The sequence below is a fragment of the Rhinopithecus roxellana genome, chromosome 18 (genome assembly GCF_007565055.1).
Source record: "Rhinopithecus roxellana isolate Shanxi Qingling chromosome 18, ASM756505v1, whole genome shotgun sequence".
NCBI classification, from domain to species: Eukaryota; Metazoa; Chordata; class Mammalia; order Primates; family Cercopithecidae; genus Rhinopithecus; species Rhinopithecus roxellana.
In genome coordinates this window covers 13,855,458-13,881,485 of record NC_044566.1, presented here as the reverse complement: position 1 = coordinate 13,881,485, position 26,028 = coordinate 13,855,458, and the positions used below count along the sequence as shown (strand labels likewise).

General features: G+C 37.3%; 1 protein-coding gene across 2 annotated transcripts in view; it reads right to left on the bottom strand.

Moving 5' to 3' along the window:
• The window catches only part of ZNRF2 (zinc and ring finger 2), a 90,326-nt gene that overhangs the window by 34,663 nt on the left and 29,635 nt on the right, over positions 1–26,028 (bottom strand). For both annotated transcript variants that reach the window (XM_030922093.1, XM_030922092.1), the window contains exon 2: positions 10,615–10,710. In XM_030922093.1, coding sequence (XP_030777953.1) covers positions 10,615–10,710 — 96 coding nt within the window. The remainder of the gene's footprint in view (positions 1–10,614; positions 10,711–26,028) is intronic.

Sequence of the window (26,028 nt, the reverse complement as noted above, 5' to 3'; positions counted from 1 at the left end):
CAACAATAGACACAAAGACCAATGGAAAAGAAGAGAGACCTCTGAAATAAAGCCACATACCTACGATCAATTGATCTTCTACAAAGTCAACCAAAATAAACAATGGGGAAAGGACACCCTGTTCAATAAAGGGTTCTGGAAAAACTGCCTAGTCACACGCGAAAGAATGAAACTGAACCCCTACCTTTTACTATGTATCAAAATTCACTCAAGATGAACTCAAGACTTAAATGTCAGACTTCAAACATTTTAAAAATCCTAGAAGAAAAACCAGGAAAAACTCTTCTGGACATTGGCCTAGACAAAAAAGTTTATAGTAAGACCTCAAAGGCAAACGTAACAAAAATAAAATTGACATTTGGGACTTAATTAAACTAAAGAGCTGCTTCACAGCAAAAGGAATTCCCACAGAGTAAAAAGACAACCTACAGAATGGGAGAAAGTATTTGTAAGTGGTGCATCAACAAAGGACTAATATCCTGAATCTATAAGGAACTTGAATCAACAAGCAAAACCAACCCCATTAAAAAGTGGGCAAAGGACATGAACAGACACTTCTCAAAAGATGACATACAAGCAGCCAACAAACATATGGAAAAATGTTTATCACCACTAATCATCAGAGAAATGCAAATCAAAACCACAATGAGATACCACCTCACACAAGTCAGAATGACTACTATTAAAAAGGCAAAATATGGGCCAGGTGCAGTGGCTCATGCCTGTAATTCCAGCACTTTGGGAGGCTGAGATGGAAGGATCACGAGGTCAGGAGTTGAAGACCAGCCTGGCCAACATGGTGAAACCCCGCCTCTACTAAAAATACAAAAATTAGCCAGGCGTGGTGGTGGGTGCCTGTAATCCCAGCTACTTGGAAGGCTGGGGCAGGAGAATTGCTTGAACCTGGGAGGCGGAGGTTGTAGTGAAGTGAAATGGCGCCACTGCACTCCAGCCTGGGCAATAAGAGCAAAACTCTGCCTCGGGGGGGGGGGGCGGGGGGAGGAGTCAAACTATGGCCAGGCGCAGAGGCTCAAGCCTGTAATCCCAGTCCTTTTGGAGGCCACAGTGGGTGGATCACCTGAGGTCAGGAGTTCAAGACCAGCCTGGCCAACATGGCAAAACCCCATCTCTACTAAAACTACAAAAATTAGCCAGGTATAGTGGTAGGTGCCTGTAATCCCATCTACTCAGGAGGCTGAGGCAGGAGAACCGCTTGAACCCGGGAGGCAGAGGTTGCAGTGAGCCAAGATCAAGCCACTGCACTCCAGCCTGGGCAACAGGGAGAGACTCCATCTCAAAAAAAAAAAAAAAAAAAGTCAAAATATAACAGAGGTTGGTGAGGATATGGAGCAAAGGCAAAACTTACACACTGTTGGTGGGAATGTAAATTAGTTCAGCCCCTATGGAAAGCAGTATGAAGATCTCTCAAAGAACTAACCCAATACTCAGTACTACCATTCAACCCAGCGATCAATCCTACTACTGGGTATCCACCCAAAGGAAAAGAAAGCATTCAGCCAAAAAGACACCTGCACTTGTATGTTTATTGCAGCACTATTCACAACAGCTAAGTCATGGAATCAACCTAGGTGCCTATCAATGGTAGACTGAATAAAGAAAAAGTGGTACATATATACCATGGAATACTACACAGCCATAAAAAAAGAATGAAACAATATCATTTGCAGCAATATGGATGCAGCTAGAGGCTATTATTCTAAGTAAATTAACGTAGAAACAGAAAATCAAATACGGCCATGTTCTCACTTATAAGTGTGAGCTAAACAATGGGTACACACAGACATAAAGATGGAAACAGGCGCAGGGAACTCCAAAAGTGGGGAGACAGGGAGGGGGACAAGGGTTGAAAAACTACCTATTAGGTACTACGCTTGCTACCTGGGGAACGGGTTTACTAGAAGCCCAAATGCCAGCATTACACAATAGATCAATGTAATAAATCTGCACATGTACCCCACCTCCTCAACTGAAATTTTTTTTTTTAAAAAGGGAACAGGGCATCTACAGCATGTTTACCTCTCAAAGTCAACAGTAATATTTCTTAGTATTAGCAACAGGTCTTGTTAACTTTAGCACTCATTACCTGTGAAGAACTATGCATGATTTCTCATTTGATTTTCACAGTAACTCTATGACGACAGGTACTATTTCTAGTCTCATTTTTTATAAGAGAGAAAACCAAGACTAAGATTACACTCCTGTTAAGTGACAGAATTAGAATCTGGACTCAACAAGCTGAATTTAAAGCTTGAACAAAATACTGCTATACTTTGTAACAATTTAAACACAAATTGGTGCTACTTTTGGGCAGCTATGTGTATTTATAGAAGGGAAGTAAAATTGAATTTAGTGCCATATAAAATGGGCTTACAATTTTGGTAACTGGATGAGACTGTAACTCCTGTCAAGTTTCTTATATGACCATTTCTGATCCATTATCTTTATAAAGTAAACATCTGCTAAATTTCTAATTACTCCATAAAACAAGAAGCATTTTAGAAATGTTAACACTAATGGAACAAGGTAAAATATTATTTTTTGGGTTACAATAACATTTTTCTCTTTTTGTTTGGTATTTGTGGTTTATGGTGTCTCTAGGTACGAATTTATTTTTATTTATGCCAGTTAGGATCACTGTGCTCTTTCCATCTGAGAATTTCTAGCTTTCAGCAATTCTGTAAGGTTCTCCAGCATTTCCCTTCAAATAATGCCTCTCCACAATTCCATTTCTTTTTCTGCGATTTTTATATGTATGGTGGATGCTTTCATTCCAGGCTCCATGCCAAGTGCTCTCTCATATTTTCCATGCTTCTCTCTGTTATACTCTGTGTAATTTCCTCAGAACTACCTTATACTTGACTAATTCTCCTTGCAGCTCTATCTAATCTGCCACTTAACCTATTTATTCAGCAAGACTCTAATTTCAATGATTAATGTCTAGTTAAATCTGAATCTTTTTCAAAACTTCCTGTTCTTTATTTACAGTGTCTTATTTTTTCCCATATTTCCTATTCATGTTTATAATTTTAACAATTAGAAAATAAAGCTGTTCATTTTAAACATTCTTGGGGGTAATAATTCTTGTATCTGCTTACTCTCACTGCTTATTTGTCATTTTTCATCACAAGTTCACCATTAATAGAGACTGTATGTTAGTAAAGGAATCCCATATGGGTTGACGAACAGTTTTGGATTTGTTTCTGCCAGGCTATTCTGGTATATCACCTACTTTGAGATTTTTGTAAGGCAGTAAAAGGGATTTGACATTTTCTATTGCCTTTAACATTACTCCATGGAGAACAGTTAGTTTGTAATATAAAAAATAGCTCTTCAATTCTGCCTCATAATGTAAGCTTTATCAAGTTACTTAAGACTACAATTAGGGATCCACATTTAAGTTAAAACTCAACCATAGAAACCACCAATGTACATAAATGAACAGAGACATCAAATCAGAGAACAGAAACCTGCCACAGAAGGCAAAGTTCACACATGCTCAGGCAGCGATAACTTAGACTTTCTTATTTAAAATTCTGCTTAGTAGCTGGCAAGTTTTCTTTTCTTTTCTTTTTTTAACTTCAGTTTAAAAAAATGCCAATTTCAGAAAGCATCCTGAATTCAGAAAGATTAAAATGTGTTTTGAGGGGAGAATCTTAAAACCAAGAAAATGTAGTATATAAGGCAGAAGGCAGGCTTATAACTTGTAATAGTACCTCAACTCCCTGGAAGACCAGATTATATCTACAGTGGGAAAAAATATGCTCTTTCCTGCAAACGTGTTAGACAGGAACCCAGATGATTAGCAGGCTGCATGTGCACACTGGAATCAAAGTGCTGATACAATCACCTGCAATATTTGTGTGAGTTTGACAAAATAGATTCTCCCATAGACAGTGTAGAAATTGGCAGCTGTTTTCATCACTTTTACTTCAGAACAAATTGCCTTCCAACTGGCTCAATCTTTCTTCAAATATGTTTACTTTAACAGGGTAACAGTCACATCTTGCTCCGTCCATAGAGTTGGTCTTCTTTCTGATGATTCTGAATAGCTGTTTCGATTCACAAGTTTATAATTTAACTGCCAGAAGACAACTTTATTTCAAGTTGTACCTCTTCTAAGTACACATGCACAAACATGGTACCAACTACAAGTAAAACAAAGATTCCTTAAATATAAATAAACCTTACTGCCTTGAATCACAGAAGTCTACAGTAAAAACCAAACTTTATATGATATAAAGTATACCATGATCAGGTATGGTTTAAAGACCAATACAATCAAGACTAAGACTTTGCTACAACAAAGCTACAGTAAGATATGATCTCACCCCAGTTAGAATGGCATTTATCTTTAAAAAGACTGGCAATAACAGATGCTGGCAAGGCTGTGGAGAAAGGGGAACCCTTGTACACTGTTGATGGGAATGTAAATTTGCACAGCCACTATGCAGAATAGCACAGAGGTTCCTCAAAAAATGAAAAAGAGAACTACCATATGATCCAGCGATCCTGTTACTGGATATATATCCAAAAGAAAGGAAATCAGTATATCGAAGAAATATCTGCACTCCCATGTTTACTGCAGCACTATTCACAATAATCAAGATATGGAATCAACCTAAGTATCCATCAACAGATGAATGGATACAGAAAACGTGGTAACTATAAACAAGGGAGTATTATTCAGCCATGAAAATGAATGAAATCCTGTCATTTGCAACAACATGGATGGAACTGGAGGACATTATGTTAAGTGAAATAAGCCAGGCACAGAAAGAAAAGTATAGCATATTTTCACTCATTATGTGGGAGCTTAAAAAACAAAACAAAACAAAACTGATCTCATGGAGACAGAGAGAAGAATGACGGTTACCAGAGGCCGGGAAGGGTACTGGGGAAGGGGGGATATAAAGACAGTTTGATTAATGGGTACAAAAATACAGTCACATAGAAGGAATAAGACCTAGTGTTTGGAAGCACAATAGGACAACTACAGTTAACAATAATTTATTGTGTATTTCAAAATAACTAGAAGAGCAGAACTGGTATATTCCCAATACAAAGAAATTATAAATGCTTGAGGTGATGGATGTCCCAATTATCCTGATTTGATCATTACACATTGTACATTTGTATTTGAATATCACATGTACCCCCGTAAATGTACTATTATGTACACATAACAAAACTTCTTTAAAAACTAAGAATTTGCTAATAATATTTAATTCATTTTGGCTTGTCTGAAATATCCTAGAAGATAAGGAGCAAGGAAATGAAGAGTCTCTATACTCATAAAATCTGTATTAGGTTCATAGACTATACAAGGAATTACTAGGTCCATAAACTCAACAATGAAGCACATGAAAGAGAGAAAAGTATATGAAACAGGCAGTCCTTGACATGAAGGCAATCTATGTTGATGAAGACTCACTGTGGCATTCTTAATTTTTTTCAAACTGCCAAAATACCATCTGCAATAGATAATGCCACCTACATTATTCAAAATCCTTCCCTGCTCTGACAGCCTTGGGCATCCCATTGGGACCTCTGTGAGCCAGCTGCCCAACCCCTGAGAGCTTCTACCTAGTCAGCCAATTTCTTCTCCAGGTACTAGGATGTGAGTGTTCCGATACATTGTGCATTTAAAAAAATAAGGTTTTGGTGAGCTAGTCTGAATAACCAATATTTCAAATATCATCTCTGTGAGAAAGGGTCTGAAACTCTAAACCATCAATTTATATTTGAATTTCTGGAACTCATCCAATTCAGGAGCTTATCTATATAAATATATCCAGTCTGAAGAAAATAAGCCCCACTATTCTTGTGTTATAACTATGAATGTTTATAGACAGTTAACAATCACTAAACAAACTTCAAAATTTCAGATCTAGCTACTTTGGAAAAGGCTGCAAAAAGTGTAAGTTAAATAAGCACTATGCTGAAAAAAAAGTTCTTGTTTGAGCACTAACACAATTTAGAGGCCCAATATATCTGATGCATCTCTCTATACAATCAACATGCAGGAATTCAAATACAAAATTGTGAGGAATCCAGTTTACTAAAAAGATTCAGTTTTAGAGATTCTCTGGCTTTACCTTGTTCTACTTTATGATAATCCTAGATGGTTTGCTTAGGTATTAAAGAGGCCAGTTTCCATTTGGACTCATCACCTGTGACAGACTTTTTTTCTGGGGGGTGGGGGGGGTTCTGCTTTAAAACAAGGCGGTATTAGAATTCCCCTTGCCTATGATAGGAAAGTACATTATTAATCTGCCACCTCTCTGTAACCCTCCAAATCAGTCCAGGCAAAGCTCCTTTCTCTTTCACTTACTCATAACTGACCACTGTCCAAGAGCTAGTTTTAAAACCTCAAAAACTATACACAGTTTTTATTAAGAGGCTGTATTTGCTTCTTGCTGTGAATGTTTACACAGTTAATACATACTTTGAATTTTTTACCTCTACAAAATAAAAAATAAAAGAAGCCAGGCATGGTGGTATGTACCTGTAGTCCCAGCTACTTAGGAGGCTGAGGTAGGAGGATCACTTGTGCCTAGGAGTTTGAGGCTGTAGTATGCCATGACGGTGCCTATAAATAGCTACTGAGCTCCAGCCCGGGCAACAAAGCAAGATCCTGACTCTAAAAACAAATATATATTTTTAAAAATTTTTAAAGGTTTCAGTCAGCAACTTTAAGAATGCCTATAACTATTTACTTTACGTATTGCAAGAAATGTATTAATTTCTAGATTGAAATACTGTCAAATATTTAAAACTCAAAATATTTGGCTGTTACAGTATCCCCAAGCAGAAGGTTATATATTAGTTCTTAAGACACCAAACAAGTGATCTAGCAGAAAAGTTTAATGACTTAGGCAGTCAAATCAGGAAATTAAAAACTGTCAAATATCCAAATCTGACCAAAAACAAGCAATAGGGAAAGGATTCCCTATTCAATAAATGGTGCTGGGATAACTAGCTAGCCACATGCAGAAGACTGAAACTGGACCCCCCCGCACCCCCCACGCCAACTTCCTTAAACCATATACAAAAATTAAGTCAAGATGAATTAAAGACTTAAATGTAAAATCCAAAACTATAAAAACCCTGGAAGACAACTTATGCAATATCATTACAGACATAAGAACAGGCAAAGATCTCATGACAAAGGCATCAAAAGCAACTGCAACCAAACCAAAAATTGACAAATGGCATCTAATTAGACTAAAGAGCTTCTGCACAGCAAAGGAAACTATCAACAAAGTGAACAGATGACCTACAGAATGGGAGAAAATTTTTGCAAACTAAGCATCTGACAAAGGTTTAATATCCAGCATATATAAGGAACTTAAACAAATTTACAAGAAAAAAGCAAATAACCCCATGAAAAAGTGTGCAAAGGAGATGAACACTTTTTAAAAGAAGACATAAATGTGGCCAAGAATCACATGAAAAAAAGCTCAACATCACTGATCATTAGAGAAATGCAAATCAAAACCACAAGGAGATACCATTTCAAGCATCAGAATGCCTATTGTTAAAAAGTCAAAAAAATACATGTTGGAGAGGCTGCGGAGCAAAAGGAACACTTAACACACTGTTGGTGGGAGTGTAAATGAGTTCAACCACTGTGGAAGACAGTGTGGCAATTCCACAAAGACCTAAAAACAGAAATACCATTTGACCCATCAATCCCACTACTGGGTATATACCCAAAGGAATATAAATCGTTGTGTTATCAGACACATGCATGCATATGTTCACTGTAGCACTGTTCACAGGAGCAAAGACATGGAATCAACCTAAATGCCCATTAAATGATAGATTGCATAAAGAAAATGTGGGTCCATATACACCATGTGAATACTACACAGCCATAAAAAAGAAGAAGATCATGTCCTTTGTGTAAACATGGATGGAGCTGGAGGCCATTATCCCCAGCAAACTCACGCAGGAACAGAAAAGCAAATTCCATGTGTTCTCACTTATAAGTGGAAGCTAAATGATAAGAGCACATGGACACAAAGAGGGGAACAATACACACTGAAGGCTGGAGAGTAGGAGGGAGAGGATCAGAAAAAAATAACTAATGAATACTAGGCTTAATACCTGAGTGACAAAATATCTGTAGAACAAACCCCCATGACACAAGTTTACCTATATAACAAACCTGCACAGGTACCCCTGAACTTACAAGTTAAAAAAATTGTTAAATATCACAATACGCAAGAAGACTGTATTCTAGGTATATTACACAAAAAGTAAATGCACAGAATACTAAGACTGTTTGTAAATATATCATTATATGGTCAAATAAATTTGTGATTTTCAAATTGAAAGAGGCTTAAGATTTATGTATATTTAAAGGCACTCGTATTAAACATAAACAATTATAGAGTATAAGAAGATAGTGGAGCAAGTATGAAAAACAAACCTAAATACTTTTAGTCTCAAATTTTGAAAGAGAACACTTTCTATTTCTTAAACAACTAAACTTGAAGTAGACAATGCAAAGTAGCCAATTCAATTTCATAATGCAAAGAGGTTAGGATATAATCAACAGATACATTTACTATGCCAAGTAATTGCTAAAAACCACTTTCACATTTCATCAGCAAATGATTGGGAAAAAGTGCCCTACTGTCAACCCTATAATAGGGTGGCTGAAGCACCACCATACTAGAAAAAGTGAAGGAGAGGGAAGAATTGGGAGACTGATTCTTAAATCAACTTACAAAACACTATCCAAAGTAATATGCTCATTTCAATGTTAAATTCTATCCCTCCCAACATTTTGGTTACCTGAGGAGAAATCTCAGGTAAGTGTTGCTATATTTACTAAATTTTTCATAGACTACTTTTATTTAACCAATTAATTCTTAGCTCAAAGAAATCAGTGACTATTACTATTAGTAGGCTGTAAGCTCCATTTCTTTTCATTCACTGCTATATCTCTAATTCCTAACACAGTACCTCGCACATAATCAATGCTCAAAATATTTGTTGAATTTAGCCAAACTTTCAATTGGCTATAGTGTTTATTGGTACCCTTTCTACACATTTCAGGCCAAAAGTTACATTTTTAAAAAATGAAATTTCTCTTAAGCTTTTGAAGTCTGTTTCTTCATAACATTTTGAAAAAAACTTTCATTTTTCCTTTATCTTATTCTATTCATTAGTTAGGACAGAACTCCTTGATTTTTTTCCCCCAAGTCTATTCCAAAGTATGCCAAGGCTACATTTAAAATATTCCCTAGGTTTTGGAATATCTAGAGATTTTGGTCAGGAAAGAATGGAACAGTCTGAAACACCAGACCTAACAAAAACACCAGTTAGCTCCAGAGCTCACAGACTGAATTTGTCTGTGGGAGGAAAGACAGAGACACATATGCACAGCATAGGTAGAGTTTTGGGTTTCTCTTACTGACTTTTTCTCCCATTAGGCATCTATTTACTATTGAATAAACTTTTATCCTCCCTACTCCTAAATATGTTCCCTTCGTTTACTCTTTACTCTTAAACAAAAAGAAAAAAGTTGCAATTTCAACCATGCTTACTTACTTTTGAAAATGGCCATGATGAACATTACATTTTACTTAGGCTTAACCCAAAATATTTTATTTCAATGCAGCAGTTCTCAAGGTGTGGTCCAAAGAATCTTGTAGAGTAGGAGAAGTGGAAGAGCCTTTGAAATCCTTTTGGATCAACAAACTAAAAACGATTTTCATGGTAACACTAAGACAGTATCTGGCCCTTTTTCTTTTTTTTTTTTTTTGAGACAGAGTCTTACTCTGTCTCCAAGGCTGGAGTGCAGTGGCGCAATCTCGGCTCACTACAACCTCCACCTCCTGGGTTCAAGTGATTCTCCTGCCTCAGCCTCCCGAGTAGCTGGGATTTCAGGCATGCACCACCACAACCAGCTAATTTTTGTATTTTTTTTTTTTTTTTTTTTTTTTTTTAGTAGAGATGGGGTTTCACATGTTGGCCAGGCTGGTCTGAACTCTGGACCTCAGGTGATCTGCCTGCCTCTGCCTCCCAAAGTGCTGGAATTACAGGTGTGAGCCACCGTGCCTGGCCGTATCTGCCTTTTTCATTCCCATTCTCTCCAGCATAGCAGTAGAGTTTTCCAGAGGACACAGATGTGCCATATCACCATAAACTGAATGAAAAAGCAGATACGAGAATTCCTTGTCATCAAGCCAGATATTAAAGAGTTTGTTAAAAATACAGAAAATGCCACTCGTCACTAAATATTTTGTCTTAGAAAATTTACTTTTCATTTAAACGCTGTCAACATAATTATATTTATGTTTAACAAAATAAATTTAAAATTCTAAATTGTTTTAATTCTAATATGACAAATATTGATAGATAGAACCCACGTAAAGAAAAACTCTTTGAAGTCCTCAATAATTTTTTGAAGTGTAAAGAAGTCTTCAGATCACAGAATTTGAGAACCACTGCATTAATGCACTAGTAAAAACAGAGAGAAAACAAGGTCGTTCCCTGCTTTTAAATTAAACTTGAAACATGAAATTCATAAAATGCAAGGTAATTCTAACTAAAAATATTATTTTAAAGCATTGGACTTACCATTATAGGTTATTCTTGGCTTTGTTAAACACATTACAAGATGCAAATCCATTTCATCTGAGGGTACAAATTTTGAGCATACAGGGCACTTAAATCCTAAAAAACAAAAGAAACTCAAGTTACTTAATTATTCTGAATATCCAAGTACGGCTTTTAAAAAGCATGGAAGATCAAAAAGCATTTGAAACTTCAATATTACACTTACTGCATTACACTGTTTATGTGCAACTCAAGTTGGGAAAATTTTGTGATTATAATATCTGACTTTTGTATCAGTTTATGAAGATGATCTCCTAATCAAACAAAACAAGTTCAAATGAGAGGGATGCAGTCCACTACAAACTCCTGTATCTCTCTCTAATGTACTGGCGCAGTTATTCTCATTTTTAATTTTTTTTTTTTTTTTTTTGAGACAGTGTCTCGCTCTGTCGCCCAGGCTGGAGTGCAGTGTCATGACCTCGGCTCACTGCAACCTCCACCTCCTGGGCTCACACCATTCTCCTGCCTCAGCCTCCAGAGCAGCTGGGACTACAGGCGCCCGCCACCACGCCCAGCTAGATTTTTTTGTATTTTTAGTAGAGACCGGGTTTCACCGTGTTTGCCAGGATGGTCTCAATCTCCTGACCTCATGATCCGTCCGCCTCAGCCTCCCAAAGTGCTGGGATTACAGGCTTGAGTCACAGCGCCCAGCCCATTTTTAATTTTTTATGTTAACCTGTACTCATGATTTCATGTTATTATAAGCTTTGTAATCTTACTACTCTTGTGGAAATTACCTTTACCAAGTTGGTATAGTATACTGTGAGTCACAAGTTTTATAGTTAAATAGTACCTTAGACACTATTCTACCTCAATAACTTTAAAAATTTATCTGATGCAGAATGTGAAGCCTTTCAGAACAGCAAAAACAGGTCTAGAATCTAAGACTCCTGACTTCTACTTTAATGGTCTTTCTGCCACACCATGGCACTAATGTCATAATGAAAACAGAAACTAGCATCAGATCAGGGTGCAGGTTTTTGCAGTCTGACACTTAAAAATTAGCTCGTTTCCTACATTATTCATATGCACTACCAAGTATTTGCCTGAAGCACTCCATTCAAAATAAATTAGCATAATAAAAAAGGGACTATTTGATGTATTTAGCTCTGTTCTGCCCCTTCACTTACCAAGGTAATGTCCCATCCCTGCCTTCTTCCTGCTAAGACAGTCTTCAGATATACCATGTTCCCCTGCTGTCCTACTGCTCCCTCCCCTGACACCCTTAAGGTGTTTGGAAACCTGAACCCAGAGAGCCAATTTATAGTTTGGCTAGGCACAAATCAGAAGTGGAACAAAAAGATAGCGTAGGCCAATCATTTTTTTTTTCTTGGAAACATGATTAAAAAACAGTGAGAAACTATATTGGCCAGCAGTGAAGAGCTTAAGCAGAAAGGTCAAAAGTAAGTAAAAGAGAGACAGGGGTGTCCATGACGGTTCAGGTGTAAGCTGAACTTACAAGAGAACAGAAACTATAGGCAAGCACAGGAAAGAAGACCACATGAAGACGAGGGAGCTAGAGTGTAGACAGGAGCGGAAGCACTGAGAGAGACAACTAAGACAGGTGGTGAAAGAGACGTTTTGGCAGCTCTCTAGTTCCAGCACATGTGTTCTCACAGGAACTGTCCTCCCTTCACTCTGATGTGAAACTCACTGCAACCAAATAAGTGAGGCTAGAATTATACCTCATGCCAAACTTTATAAGGACTGGGAAAAAGATTTTAGCACAGCTAATCCTCCAGGTATTCAATTTCCTAAATGAAATATATGATTTTGGACAATGTTTCTCAAACTGTATTACATGCATTTTAAAAGAAAGGAATAAAGGTATGTTTACTTCAACTTCTTGAAAACCACCAAAGAGAGAAAAAAAAACAGGAAAGAGGATTCGATTAAAACAAGCTTGTCCAACACATGGCCGAATGTGGCCCAACACAAATTTGTAAAGTTTCTTAAAACATTATGAGATTTTTTTTGCGAATTTTTTGTTTTAGCTGATCATCTATTGTTAGTGTATTTTATGTGTCGCCCACTGAAGCCAAAGGATTAGACACCCCTGAAAATGAAACTATAAAAAATGTGGCCCAAGGAAGCCAAAAGATTAGACACCACTAAAAATGAAACTACAAAAAAACTATAATGGCCAAACACAGGCTACAACGAATACAGTGAAACTGATCAAGTATAGGGAGAAAACAAAGAGATCCTACAACTGCAACCAGATTTTAGGCATCAACTAACGAATTCCTGTCTTGAAACTTGAAAAATTTGCTTCCCTGAAGTTAAACTTAGCATAAAAGAGGGCAAGAGGCAACTGATTTGAATCATCAGAACCATCTGGGTACTGGCAAACTTAAACAAAAGTGCACTATTGTGAACCTAAAAACCCTCACTTGAGAGCCATCCAACTGCCTACAAAGTAAAGCCTGAGGAGAAAAATAGTACGTACAAAGAACCACCTGGGATTTCTAGTTAAATACAGTGAACTAACCATGTTTCTCTCTCCTCCCCTCCATAAACCTACTAAAATGAATATAAATAAAATTTAATAAAAATGAGTTAAAGAAGAACTTGAAAGAAGTCGGCAGCAAATGAGGAAAAACACAATAGATGAAAGCATCAATGGCACTGAGCCAACACAGATCCTGAGTGTCTAAGTAAGCCAATTCTCATTAAATAATTCCCAAAGGACTCCGGCATCTGGAGCTCCATGACTTCCCAAGACAGTAGTGACATATGTGGCCAAAATCTAGACTGACTGAAAAACTGAATTAAAAAAACAGATCCCCAAGTCCCCAGTCCATTACAGCTAAGCAAATACCACACCCCCACTGGAGCATGAGAATGGAGATTTACTGTGGGGAAAACAACAACAAAGAATATTCAGAATTGAGAATACCAGGCACGGCAACGGACAGGGAAGAAAACAGAAGAATAAAGAACCACAAACTGAAAAAGGCCCCACTCCGTAGCCTCCATCTCTACTGAGAAATTGGTAGATTTTTCTCTTAAATCAAAAGGTCCCACAGAATGATACATCAAAATCCTTGCCTATTAATAAGCCCTATCTTTGCACATAAAGCTTCCAATCAGTTTTTTAGGGCATCTCTAAGGCATTATACAACAAAAGAAAGAAATGCATCATGGTTAAACACATTAGAAGCAAATTCAAAAGACAAATAATAAATTTAAAATATTTGCAATGTATATCAAAAACAAAAGGACAATATCCTCAATATACAAATGCTCCTTGACTTAGGATGGTAAATTGAAAATATCTTAAGTTGAAAATGCATACACCTAAACTACCAAACATTGTAGCTTAGGCTAGCCTACCTTAAATGTGCTCAGAACACTTTCAATACAGTATTCAATAAATTACGCGAGATATTCGGCTCAGCACCACCGAGTTCTGTTACGTATATTGCTAGCCCTGAAAAAGATTGAAATTCACAGTATAGTTTCTACAGAATGCATATCACCTCCACACCACTATAAAGTCAAAAATCCTAAGTTAAACATCTATGTAAAGCACTCTTAAAACTGTATAGATACACATAATATGCATGTGTGTACTACTAGTATGTTATTTACATATTTAACCACAGTCTGTCCATTTCTAAAATCTTTGTTTTGATTCATCCTTGATTCATCTCTCTTTATAGTTATCTTTCTATATATGAGATTTATTTATAAATTTATGTATCTATAAATTATCATATAGAGAGAAATTTCTGTATATATAGAAAGATCTTATAGAGATCTACATATATAACATACATAGATAATTATTTGGGACACATGGCAGAGGGGTCTTCAGAACTCTTAGAAGAAAAAAAAATGGGACTCAAGAAATGTATTATCTTTAAATATTTAGACTCAGGACTCAACCAACAGATGAATCAAAACAAAGAATTCTGGAATGGATAATCCGTGGTTAATTAAATATATAAACTCACGGACACACAAGTAGTACACACACACATGATTCTATTTAATAACAGAAATACGTGTAAACAACTATAGGAATTATCTCTACAAAACAGTAGTAAATATTACAAATATAAACAGTGTGAAAATGATCAAACTAACAAAAACTGGGATGGGAACAGCAGGATCATCTTGGATTGTATAAAAGGCCAAGAGACTGTGATGAAGAGAGTCAACAGCAGAGATGAACCAGATCATTCTGCTCTTTTTAAACAGAGAAGAAAACATATAGAGACAATGAATCACCAGTGTCATTAATCCTTCTCTTCTACCCTAAAGAACTTCTAGATGGTTACCAATATCCTGCGCTAAGGTGTCATCTTGGTCCAGGAATCTTTCTCTAAGTGCTCCACCCCAAGGTCCACTCGATCATTCCCTCCCTTTGTATCTCTTCCATACCTGGACAATACTTCCGATACTTCAATGCAACACATGGCCCTGTGTTTATTTACATGTCAATCTCCTTATTGTCCTTAATAGTCTGGTGAAAATACAGAAATTTGAGGCCTAACAGACCTGGTAAAAATCCTGTTTCTATTACATACAGACTAGGTGACCCAGGGAAGGCACTTCAGCCCTCCAGGCCTGACTTCTTCCCTGTAAAAACGGATCACATCAGAAATTTGGTGAGAAGTAAAGATTATAACGTATATATAATGCCTGCAACATAGTAGGTATTCAGTAAACAGTGGCTATCATTTATTGAAATTTTCCCCTCTTCACTTTTCAGACAACTCTTATTCTTTGTAAATTCTTAAAACAGTACAGTTCTTGACCAGGAGCTTGAGGCTGCAGTGAACTATGATCTCACCACTGCACTACAGCCCGGGCAACAGGGTAAGACTCTGTCTCTAAAAATAAAAAGTACAGTTCTAAAACAACATTCTTTTTTTTTTTTTTTTTCCTGAGACGGAGTTTCACTCTTTCGCCAGGTTGGAGTGAGGTGGCGCAATCTTGACTCACTACAACCTCCACCCCCTGGGTTCAAGTGATTCTCTTGCCTCAGCCTCCTGAGTAGCTTGGATTACAGGTGTGCACCACCACACCCAGCTAATTTTGTATTTTTAGTAGAGACGGGATTTCACCGTGTTAGCCAGGATGGTCTTGATCTCCTGACCTCGTAATCCACCCGCCTCAGTCTCCCAAAGTGCTGGGATTACAGGCGTGAGCCAACACACTCAGCCTCTATGACCTTCTTTAATAATAAAATCCAGACTCCTAAGAAAAACTTTCTGTAACTATTCAATGACACATAGTGCTGCATCAAAGTTACTTTACCAAATGCTTTTCCACTGTTGATGACTAAGGCAAAAAGATTTTTCTTTGTATCTCTAGTGGCCCAACCCTACTTTTAACTCAGTATTTGTACATTGTTTCCTCCTAGAAATCAACCACAAACAAAAAGGGGCTGATCCTAAACCTGAGACTGGTGAATATACCAACTGGCAGGAAAAATACAGGTGAGATTTTTGTTTTTTTTGGTTGTAGAAAAATTACTCCAACCATCAAATCAGATCTGTTAGGCATGACAGAAGATGAAGGCCCTATTATGAGATTTACATATCAAATCATTATTCTAAAACTGCAAACAAGTCATCTAAATGCAAGTTGATTCGTTATGAGAGTTCCCAATAACCATAAACAAAATAAAGACACCAGTAAAAATCACACAGAAGAACCTATCCTCTCAATCACTATATCTAAAAATAAAGAAAGGTAATCAGGGACTACACTAGAGACAGAAGAGATGCCAGATGTTTAGACTCCTCTATTTTAACCTTTATAATAATACAAATATTCTGCCCCTCCCCTAGATGTCATCAACCTCCCTCCTATGTCATCGACCTCATTGGCTATAAATGTTCTCTACCCAAAGCCAGCACTCTTAGTTTCCCCAAAATCAAAACCATTCCTTCATACTGTCCCTAAAACAAAGCTCCACTCTCCATCTGATCTCAATTAGGTAATTTGACTAATTTAAATAATTTCTAGAAGGAAATAATCAATAGGCTTAACACTTCCCTAGGTAGAAATGCAACGAATATGACAAACAATGGAATGAATCAGTGACAGAGGAATGTGTTCAGGAGATTTTTACAGTAAGCAACCTCCATCTGCTACACCAGGCCATACAAAGCTCTTCAGGTAATACAAAACAGAAGCTGTCATTCCCTGTCTTTGATAATGGAACTAAAGAATATTAAGTATAAGGAACCCACACTCTGTCAGGTTAAACTGCTCACTTAAAGAGAATATAGGTCTAAAGTGGAAAGACATCAAAAGTGCCAGAACTCAGCTCTTCTGAATCCTAAGCTTTGAGCTTTCTGCCACAGCATCCTGGCTGTTGGTCCTCTTTTGCATTACTGAATGCATGCAAGCACTCCCATGCCACCGCTCCCCGTACAAGGCTTTCCCACTATTTCCCACTACGAGTCTAACACAAATTTGGTGTTGCCATTTAATTCTTTTCCTCCAACAGAACATACCCATCACATCTCCATGCCTTTGCTCTTGATTAAGCCCATATTTTCATCCTACTTTACTAAAAATTTACTCCCATTCCTTCAAGCCCAGATCAAGTCTCACCATCTCAATGAAATCTTTTCAGAGAACTCAAAAGCAAAACGTCCTTCATTGTCCTACTGAATTCCTTTTACTGATAATACTCATTTGACGCATCACATATAGTACTTCTTCTGTGTAGATCTTATCTCCCAAATTTGATACCTATAGGGCAGAAATTGCATATTATTCTGTATGTTACATTTGATCACTCTGTCCAAGCACCCAGCTAGACCTACAGTCAACACGTAATAAATATCCAAATAAATATGGAAATGAACTATACAGTTGGTCTCAGTTCTAGAGGCAAGAATGGCACAATTAAAGGCAGATTAGGAAATTCTAATTACTGATGATTATAACCACAATTATAAGCACTGCTTGCAGGAATGCACTGCATTTTTTTTTTCAAATTCAGTTTAAAGGTAAAATTGTTTTAAACATGGCAGTAAAAAAAAAAAAAAAGGCAAATAAATCAACTTCCATAAGCAAAGAACTTTACAGTATATAAAACATAAGCACATGAAAAGGCCTGGAGTCTAAACTGAAAAGATGAACTTATCTCATTTACTGGTAGGATTTGTTCTGAATCTGGCAAATAAAGAATTATCTGTTATGAAAAATTTCCCAGAAAATGCAAGTCAACTAACTTCTATAACCACAGGCAGGATCAGTTGCAGATGACCTAACTTCTCTCTAAATTATCACAGTTTTCTAATAGGTAAACTTTCTGCTATAAAGGAAAAGTTGCTCAAGAGGCCAAAGAGGAAACACCTGAGTAAAATCTATACCCTTAAAAATGACAGCGACTGAATAAGGGACAAAAATATCTGAAATAAAATTAAAATAGCAGGACAGCAAATAGCAGAATGCATTCTGAAACAAGGTAGCAGGAAACGTTTTAACCTTGTTCAACAAGCACTTTACCAGGCTAAACACCTAAATGTCTACTTCTCTAATAAATCCTCCAAAGCAATCCTTAATGAAGCTATAAAACATCAGTATACAACAATTTGTATAACAGACATTCTTGAATAGCTTAGTTCACATCAGTACCATATATTCAGTCCACTAGGGAAAATCATTACTTCCTACTATCTACCTGTTTATGACAAATCTTTTTTTTTTTTTTTTTTTTTTTTTTTTTGAGACAGGGTTTCGCTCTTGTTGCCCAGGCTGGAGTGCAGTAGTGCAATCTTGACTCACTGCAACCTCTGCCTCCCGGGTTCAAGCAATTCTCCTGCCTCTGCCTCCCAAGTGGCTGGGATTACAGGCACGTGCCACCATGCCCGGCTAATTTTGTATTTTTAGTAGAGATGGGGTTTCTCCATGTTGGTCAGGCTGGTCTCCAACTCCCGACCTCAGGTGATCTGCCTGCCTCGGCCTCCCAAAGTGCTGAGATTACAGGTGGTGTAAGCCACAGCGCCTAGCCTGACAATTCTTTTACTGTATTTTTTTCATATATTCTCTTTTTAAAACTACTACTTCTGATGAGAATGGAAAGAGAACATGAATGAAGCAATTTTAAGTGAAAATTATGATCTGATTTATTTTTTGTAGCCCCAAAGTCATTAGTATGCCTCTTATGACACACACTATCACTCAAATATTTGAATGAATGAAAAGCTATCCAAAGCAGTTTTTTATGTTAGATATCAGTGTGCTATAATGACTCATTAAATGTCTTACGAGGTTTCTTTAAGTATGCCCTGTAGGTGTCTTTATTACCATCTCCCCACCCACCCTCGGCCCACCTTTTTCTTTGGTTAGGGACAAAACACAAACTTACTTATGGGATCAGACATTTTTAAGTTTTATACTATGTACCTAACAAATGCCCTCCGTGTTGTCCAAAAAGAGTTACACACTTCTCCATGTTCACTGTAATTACTCCCACGCCAGGTAGCCTCAACTTTGTGAGAATGCAAACGCACTCTAAGGCAACATCCACTCTAATCTCCTTTTACAGGTAAGAAAACTCTGTGAGGTAAAAATTCTTGCCAAAACTCATAAAACGAGTCAGGACTAGGGCCAGAACTAGTACTCTTTTCACTACACTCTGCAGTCCACTCATCTCTCTATCAGACCTCTCTCATAGCATTTATAACCAATTAAACGACTTACAATATCTTGTACATAAAAATGTTACAACCATGCAACAATCATAGGGGGTCTATTTTGAGATTTCCAAGGGATTATTTCTTGTTAATAGTGGCAAAAACTAAACAAACACACATCAAAACAAAATACCAACAGATTGAATGGCTAAGATAAAAACAGACACTTAGGTACCATGAGCAAATCAAAATCCATACTGGGACCAAGTCTTGGATATCTTAACAAATACACTTCCCACAGGCTGGGCGCGGTGGCTCACGCCTGTAATCCCAGCACTTTGGGAGGCCGAGGTGGGCAGATTACGATGTCAAGAGATTGAGACCAGCCTAGCTAACATGGTGAGACCCCATCTCTACTAAAAATATAACAAATTAGCCAGGCATGGTAGTGGGCGCCTGCAGTCCCAGCTACTCAGGAGGCTGAGGCAGGAGAATGGCGTGAACCCAGGAGGCAGAGCTTGCAGTGAGCCGAGTTTGTGCCACTGCACTCCAGCCTGGGTGACAGAACGAGATTGTCTCCAAAAAAAAAAAAAAACACACGCACACACACACATATATATATATATACACACACACACACACACTTCCCGTATTTGGAAATCTATGGAGAAACACAGAGTGATAAAGTATTTGAGATTCAACAATTCCCCCACAACAAGTGAAAACATCTGACAGCTATCGTTGAAGTCATAAAATGCAAGAAAAGCAGGCACACATTTTTATCTCTTTGGCATATTCACAGTCTTAAAAATAACACTGCAGATGCCCCCCTTTTTGCTTTTATTACTGATACCCTTTAATTACCTTCTAGCCTATCAATCAACTTTCTGTCCATCTTCTGTCTCCTCCACCTCACTCCCAAATATATCCCATTAGCTTTATTCTTCATGCTTTACTGTCTAGATCATTTTAAATATATATAACCTACAAATCTGATATATTAAAATAACTATAAAATATCTTAACAGTGAGCCACCACTGACAGGGTATTTTCCTGTCACTGTGATGCTATATTGTATAATGTTATATAATGTAATGTTACGTGTGCCCCATAAAATGTATAGAAAATAATTCGGACACAGAAAATTACAGCTTTATTAGAAAATAAAGGTCATCTTGAGCAACATGGATATTTCCCCGGGAAAACAACCACATAATATAATAAAAATTTCTCTTTTAAATTTGTTTGAATGAATTAGGAAATTAATCCATTTTACCGAATGATGTCAAATAGAGTACAATGTGATTGCTCTTATCAAACAGCTGATGAAGGGGAAGAACTAAACCCTATTCACAACGGTAGAAAAGTCAACTTAAACTATGGTAGTACAGGACAGGTCAGCTCTCATGGAAAACCAAATAAAATCCATGTAGCAATACAAATAAGGCATCCTTAATTTACAACATGAGTATGCCAATAACACAACAAGGACCTAGGGATCAGTGGTTTAACTAATACAAATGGACCTTGTAAAATCAAATATACTGAACATATTCTGCCACCAGGGAACCTCGAATGGCCACACATCACCAACTGGGGGAGGAAGGTAGTGAATGAGGGTAACATAATCATCAAAAGACAGACACAGGGAGGTTAAGTAGTTTTTTATTCTTCACTGATGTGAAAGAAGTTCACTACAGAATAGGAGGATGCCTCAGTGCCAAGGGTAACTTAGTCTACATTCTTGGGGGCAATTTTAGAAATATGACTAAGTAAGAAAGGCACTTTTAGAACTGAGCATGAGCTTTAACAGTAGTTAGAGTCTATTTGTTTGTTTTCATAAATATGACAACAGCCTCTGCTCTGGGAATTTTCTCTCAGTAGAAAGGCAGGGAGGGAGGAAGGATGGAGTAATGGCATTTGCTCCGGGAATTCACAAACTAGAGGGAGAAATGCATGTCTGAGCCACAGCTTCTCACCCGACACTAACTTCTCATATGTATAATGTCCACTAGCCTATGAGGCCATATGTAACAAGAGCAATATGTTAGTTTTACCTGGGTCTTAGATTATATTGTAGAAGTCAAATGAAGAGAAAAAAGATTTAAACAACTATGGGTTTCAGAATAATTACACAATGAACTCTAACCTCTGTGGCTACTGTTTACACTCATTGGCTTAAAGCAAAACAGTAGGAAAAATCTATACCAGCCACAGCTACAATTCTCAATTATGCTCGATGTCCCAGAATAATGTTTCTAAACAAATAATTTCCAATTCCCTTCAGTTGCAGAAATAAGACCAAAGAATGATAAGTGAACTCCAGAACCAAAGTATCCACTTGGGTACAGCTCACATGGCTTATACTTATCAACTGTTCCATTTTAGGTTCTGTCTGTAAGGTATACATATAATCCCTAAAATATTATAAGATATACAAATTATTCCTCTCTTACATTTGTTGTCTTATCATGTTTTAGCTATTCCAAAAGCTATTTACTAAATTTCAGTTTAATTTTACTGAAACTCTTACCTCTTTAAAATATAAACAAAAGTGAAATTACTGCTTTTAAAGTATAGCAACCAAGTAACAAATTCATTAGACTTAAAATTAATCCAAAAGCTACAGGTACAGTTACAGTCTTAATGAAACTATCACTTAAATGTCTTTAGGATTTTCAAATAAAAATATAAAATGTTTTAAATAATTATACTGAACTAAAAAAAATAACGAAAAATTTTAAAACATACCTTCCTCACGTTTCACATCACAATATCTGTTTACTTCATAGAACTATGTCAATGCACAGTGACATAAGTATTTATTGGGTGAATGAACAAATATATCCTTCCTCTAATATATGCTGCTTCTTGCCCAGCTATGAAGTGGTTTTTTTCTGTCTTCACAATTTTCTCCTTGGTACTCAATTGAACAAAGACAGCTCTGAACAGCTAAAAGACATTTTTAAAGCATGGCTCACTATGTTTATCTGTCTCACTTTCCACACACACATACATATGCACATGAACTCACAAACACAACAGGAGGATTTTACTATGCTGTCAACTATCAGGATGTAACCTGTATCAAAGGCAACAAATTATCTATTTAAAAATCCTCAGAGGCCTGGCATAGTAGCTCCCTTCTGTAATCCCAACACTTTGAGAGGCCAACGAGGGAGGACTGCTTGAGTACAGGAATTCCAGACCACCCAGAGCAACGTAATGAGACCCTGACTCTACGAAAAAAAAAGTTTTTAAATTAGCCAGGCATTGTGGTGTGTGCCTGTAGTCCCAGCTACTCAAGAGGCTAAGATGGGAGGATAGCTCGAGCAAATATAAAATGTATCTAACAAAATTTGATAGAATTATTTTAAATGCCCTTTTAGCAACTGGGGCCTTAAAATCTTAAATACACTTGGCTAAAAGTATTTTTTGTTATTGTCAATAATCTAGGTTTTTTTACAGCCACCATGGCAAATCAACAGGTAACAAGGAAGGCTAAATATACACTAACAGATTACTATCACAATTAGTATCTAAAGTATAGCAGTTGGGCACCTGACTGTAATCAGTATCAATTACGTAGATAAAATTCTGCCGACTACTGTTTGCACTCAAATAATTGGACTCAGTGCTACCAGTATTTTCTAAAACAACACATGCATAATATAATCCTTAAGAGTTATGTCAAAAATTAATTCAGAACTGAAGGGCTAGTTCTACAAGGATTTTCAAGCTTAGCAGGTAGCATGCCAGCTCGTAAGTATTTAAGCCAAGTTTTCTACAACTACACTAGAACCCAGCTCAACTTTCTTAACACATCTGTAGTTAGTCTGACGAAAGTTACTTTCTTTCCCATTGGGGCTCACCTATGGAAACCACTTTTCAATGGTATGTGTTCATTACCTTCTTAAAGATACTGCTCTTCATGAAATTCACTCTGCATTACATACTTCCTTAGCTATATTGCGTTTGTGGTAGTTCTGTTTCTACATCCCCCAAATTCACAAATGGAAGAATCTAATATAGCATTATAGACTTAAGCATTTATGACTCTTTAGGAATGAAAGGAATTAACATCCTATAGCCTATTTACTATCTATCTTAAAAGTTTCTCATAAAGAACTATACTTGGGGTAAAATTCTGGGGTTGGTAAAGTGCAGGTTCTTGTGCCGAACCCCTACTGACTCCAAGGGGAATGGCACCAGGTTCAAGAGGCCAAAGAAAAGACCCAGAGCCAGCAAACAAGACATGGGGTTTTACTGGAGGCTTACATACGGGGCAGAGTACAGCGGCAGTAGACGGGACAGAAGAATCACCTTACATACAGTCAAGGGGAGGCAGGCTGGACAGCAGAACCACAACAGCTTGGAAAAGGCATGTAAGTTTATATAGCATTTTCAGTTAGCATTCTCCCACTAACAACCTCCACCTGTCAACCTTCTTTCAACCCCAAACTTGGGAGCTTGATCCCCTGTACAACTCATGTTCCACAGGACAGGACAGGGGCTCGAATGTTTCTCCTTAGACAAGGAACGAATCTCCTAATTAGCCACTCCCGGATTCCCTAGCTCGGAACTCCCATTCAGTCCTGTATGCCACACAAGGTCATCCTCAAGGTACGCTTAAGATATGGCTATCAGGTGTGTTTACCCTACATAGGTCTGTAGGCCAACTGCGGCCTACCGCCAATTTTTGTACAGCCCTTGAGTCAAGAACTTTTTACATTTTTTAATGGCTGAAAAAAAAATTTTTAAAGAAGAAAATGCTATGGCATGTGAAAATTATAGGAAACTCAAATTTCAGTGCCCACTAACCAATTTTTATTGAACGCAGCTACACACATTCATTTATATATTGTCTCTATGGCTTACCCAAACTACAAAAAAAGGGAACAGAGACTAAAAGGTCTGCAACGCCTAAAATATTTACTATCTGGCCCTTTACTAGACATTTGCCAACCCCTGGATTAAGTCATTAAGACCTGTTTAAAATATCCAAATATTTGTTTCAAAAGAGGAAAGAAAACCATTTTGAAAAAGTCTGGTTATGACAAAACGTCTTACCTGTAAGCTGCCAGTAAGTTTGATTAAAAAGTTTAGTCTAGCCAAAGGGCTAAGAAACAATGAGGATGTTCCAGTCAGGCCAGTGTTACCACTGCTTTCCTGCTGCCACACCTGTTTATTCTTAAGCCATCACCCACCTGGTAGATTTTACCTCCTAAGTATCTGTCAGATTCAACCAATTCTTTAGACATCTACACCACCCTCACAATGTAGCTACTGTTATTTTTTCCTGGACTACGGCAGTAACCTCTCTATGCATCTGCTCTTGACCTCGCCCTTCCCCAAACTGTTGTCACAGGTTATCTTCAAAACACAAACCAGACCTGATCACTCCCTGGTTTAAAATACACATAAACAAATACCAACTTTTGGCTGGGCGCGGTGGCTCAAGCCTGTAATCCCAGCACTTTGGGAGGCCGAGACGGGCGGATCACGAGGTCAGGAGATCGAGACCATCCTGGCGAACACGTTGAAACCCCGTCTCTACTAAAAAAAATACAAAAAACTAGCCGGGCAAGGTGGCGGGCGCCTGTAGTCCCAGCTACTCAGGAGGCTGAGGCAAGAGAATGGCATAAACCCAGGAGGCGGAGCTTGCAGCGAGCCGAGATCGCGCCACTGCACTCCAGCCTGGGCGACAGAGCGAGACTGTCTATTCATACACAAAGCCATGTATCTTCTGTTTCCTTCCAACTCCAGCCTCATTTATCTTCCATGCCCTAAAACATTTTACAAATTTTTAATAAATTACATAACATTTTTAAATATATTACATACTACATAGCATTTAACTGAATCACTACAATGCAAAACAACTAAAAATTACCGGGTACCTTTCTGTACTGCTTAATAACAGGATAGTTTCCTGTATTTTCATTCTTATCCAACAATGACCAAACATAGGGCACACATTCAAAAAATACTCACTGCTTAATTCACTATAAAACACTGACTTCCAATGCTCTTAATTCTACTGGAAGTTTAGATGGAGATGTGCTGATTCAGGATGGTGAACTCTGCACAATACCACAGCAAATGGTTGGCAGATGTGAAAGTTTGTATGTCTGGGTTTTCAAAGAGTTGCTTCTAAGAGTAAAGAGTCAGGGTATCTTTTAGCTGTCTACTCCAGTTTCTAACTAGGACATCATCATTATACATGCTAAGTTTTATTAGAGAAGTGATAATTTCTGAGCACTCTAAACACATTCTTATCGTAAATAAGGGTTAAATAATCCCTTTAAGAAATCTAAATTTGACTCTGATTGTTGAAACAGAAAATATTCAGTATAACTATTTGACTAAATACATTAGAAGAGTTCAGAGAATGTTCAAAGACTATAAATCAAAACCTCCCACTCATGATAACCAAATAACAGCTTATATACTCTGCTTTGCCATTATTTTAGAATTTTTACGTTTTAATACGATGCCTATTCTAACTTTTTAAAATAAAAAGGCCCTCGGTAATAAAGACATTGCCATCATGTAAAGAAAATGGTGCATATTCTAGATATGCATTTATTTATACATGAGTGAAGACATCATATTTAGGACCTGTCTTTAAAATAATTCAGAGAAAAGAGATAAATGAAGCAAACATTGTAAAATATAATGAACACTGAATGTGGATGCTGGAGATATGAGGTTTTTAGTTCATTGTACTACTTGCCTCTACTTCTATGATTTATAATAATATTT